The sequence below is a fragment of the Denticeps clupeoides genome, chromosome 15 (genome assembly GCF_900700375.1).
Source record: "Denticeps clupeoides chromosome 15, fDenClu1.1, whole genome shotgun sequence".
NCBI lineage: Eukaryota > Metazoa > Chordata > Actinopteri > Clupeiformes > Denticipitidae > Denticeps > Denticeps clupeoides.
The window spans coordinates 18,763,038-18,765,650 of record NC_041721.1 but is presented as its reverse complement, the minus strand read 5'-3'; the positions used below and the strand labels follow the sequence as shown (position 1 = coordinate 18,765,650).

General features: G+C 43.1%; 1 protein-coding gene across 1 annotated transcript; it reads right to left on the bottom strand.

Moving 5' to 3' along the window:
- Positions 1-929: 929 nt before the first annotated feature.
- Positions 930-2,613, bottom strand: LOC114765241 (speckle-type POZ protein-like). Its single transcript, XM_028955321.1, has 8 exons — positions 2,567-2,613; positions 2,373-2,518; positions 2,134-2,261; positions 1,857-2,022; positions 1,712-1,767; positions 1,405-1,527; positions 1,170-1,312; positions 930-1,062 (listed from the first exon to the last, which is right to left on the bottom strand). The coding sequence occupies exons 1-8, from the start codon at positions 2,611-2,613 to the stop codon at positions 930-932; spliced, it is 942 nt and encodes a 313-aa protein (XP_028811154.1).

Below are 2,613 nucleotides of genomic sequence, written 5' to 3'. Positions count from 1 at the left end.
ATTGTTGAAATATGTGGAGGTTGAAAGGCTAAAGGTGTGATCATTGTTGATCTGTAAAATGCATGGCTGTAAATGTGAGGATGGAAAGATGAAAAAGAGGAGTAGAGGATAACGGGATGAGGGGAAAGTGGTTAAATGTGGTTGAATTTGATAAATTTGTGTGGTGGTTGAAAGATTGAAAGGTTTCCAAGCCAAAAAAATACTAATGAAATCATCTGAAACTGCCTGCTTTTGCTATGCATGTGGGAAACCGGAGTACCCGGAGAAAAACCCACGTGAACACGGGCAGCGCACGCAAACTCCATAAAGAAAGAAGCCAGGCCAGGACTAGAACCCAGTTTCTTTCTATAAGGCAGCAGCTTCAAGCACTGTGCTACCGTGTCACCAGAACAACACACATCAACATGCAGACATCATGTCAATTATATTCATTTCAATTACATTCAGTCCTGTCAAAACTTACCTACCTACATACTTATCAACCTAATATAATATACTAACCTAACGTACCAATATAACTGTTGTAAACAATGCTTAACTGTAATAAAACTACAACAATAATAAAAAAATAAATATATGTGATTAAGCTATGCTTAAAATATTAACAATACAAAAATATTTTTAAGAAGTAATATTAATAAATAAACTTTTTTTAATAATAATAAACATATATAACATCGGAATAAATACATGTGCTGGAACTTAAACTATGTGTGTAGGTGTGCAAGAGAATGTTTGTGTCTTTTCTAACAAATATGGGAAATTAAAACTGAACAAAGCAAAATAGAAAATTACATTATGTTTCAAAAACTCACTTAGGATGATCAAAAAAAAAAGATGGTGAAAAACTCCAGGTCCTGCAAAACAAATGTGAAACAAATATTATAAAAAAGAGCTTAAATATTTAAATGGACTGAAAAAAGGGATAGTTAAAAAAACCGGGGTCGTTTGGATGGTGATGCCCCAGCAGAGACCAGGGAGTGAAACAGCTCTGCCATGAGGTAAGGATGGCCTTTCTGAATGGTCTTCCATCCAGGTGTCCTCATGACATCCGAAGAATACCTAAGAGAGAAAAGGAGATCTTGTTAATGAAATATTTATACAGTACCATCTATCTTCTGAAAATAAGAAACAGCATAGAGTAAATGAGCTGTGGGAGCATCACCCACTGGTTGATGAAGGTGATGGACTTTTCCTTCAGATTCGGGGTCAAGTAGAGGTCAGCGAAGATGAGGATCTCGGCAGCGTTCTCCACCGTGAGACTCCTGCACAGCGCTTCCTCACACATCCTCTTCAGCCGCTCCAGAAGATACTGGGAGAGAGAAGAAGAGCGTCTAAGATCCTGTACGCTGAGTGTGTGCTGAGGGGCATTAGTGTGTGTGTGTGTGTGTGAGCATTAGCTACCATGTCTGCTGCTACTAGGAGCTCGGCTGCCATGTCCTGTAGGTTAGGTGCCTTGCCGGAGTAGATAAAGGTGAGCAGCTCTTTAAGCACCTCTGGCTCCATCTCATGGATCTCCACACGGTTCTAGAGAGGAAAGCAGAACTGAGATGAGTTCAGTTCTAGACAATGACAGTAAGAGTGAAGCCAGAGTTTGGACTGCTCCTGTTAAACCACACAGAAAGAGTCTTATAAATCTTTCTTTTCTGTTTTAACATGCAACATATTGGGGATTACAGGTCAATGGCTAAGATGAAGCATAGAGACTTACGGTCTGACGCTCCATCATGTTGTGCGTGAACATGGCCCTGAAGACTGGACAGCGAGCTGCAGAGGTAGAGAAAGAGAAGGAGCAATGTGAAGATCGCTGCTTCCACCAATCACTGTTAGCGTTTCTGCACATGTGAGCATTGTACCTGCTAGGATGGCTTTGTGGGCCTGGAACTCCTGTCCCGCCACAACCAGAGAGCAGTCTGGGAGCAGGGACTGGTCCCACAGGTCCCCGAGATCATCGGCCATGCTGCACTCGGGCACCTTCACCTGCGAACGCTGGGTGTTCTCGGGACTGTGCAACAAATGGAGCTACAACAAGCCAACACAGCGTTTACTACACTTCACTCAGCTACAACATCCACACACTGTCAGCATCCAATAATGTAATGTGGTCAGTGTGGTTATGCAGACAGAACATACTTCACAGGTCACTGTCAGGGTGTCGTTCTGAAGAATTCCTGTTTCCTCGTTCATGATGTCTTCCAGTCTGGCAAAGGTGTCAAATCCAACGACTTTCCCAGGCATCATTCTGAAGGTTCTATCCAGCTCTGCAGAACAAAAGCACACAAATAGGCTGTGTGAGTTCAGGAAATGAGAGAACACACACACACACCTCGTGTTCTTCAGTTTCACTGTTTTGAATCTCCAGACGGACTCACCCCTGGATATGGCCTCTTCTCCATCACTGTTGAGAATGGCCATCCTGCCCTTGATAGGGATACCTGTCTTTGGACCACTGATCCAATGGAAATAAAGAGACAGGTACTCTTCATAGGGCACACCACACGTGAACATTAGCAGGGTCCTGAGAAGACAGAGATTAAAGAAACGCAGCATGAGAAATACAGAGCACCAGCAGCCAGAGCCTCGAGCAGCAGTCCAGGATGCCACACCTACCAT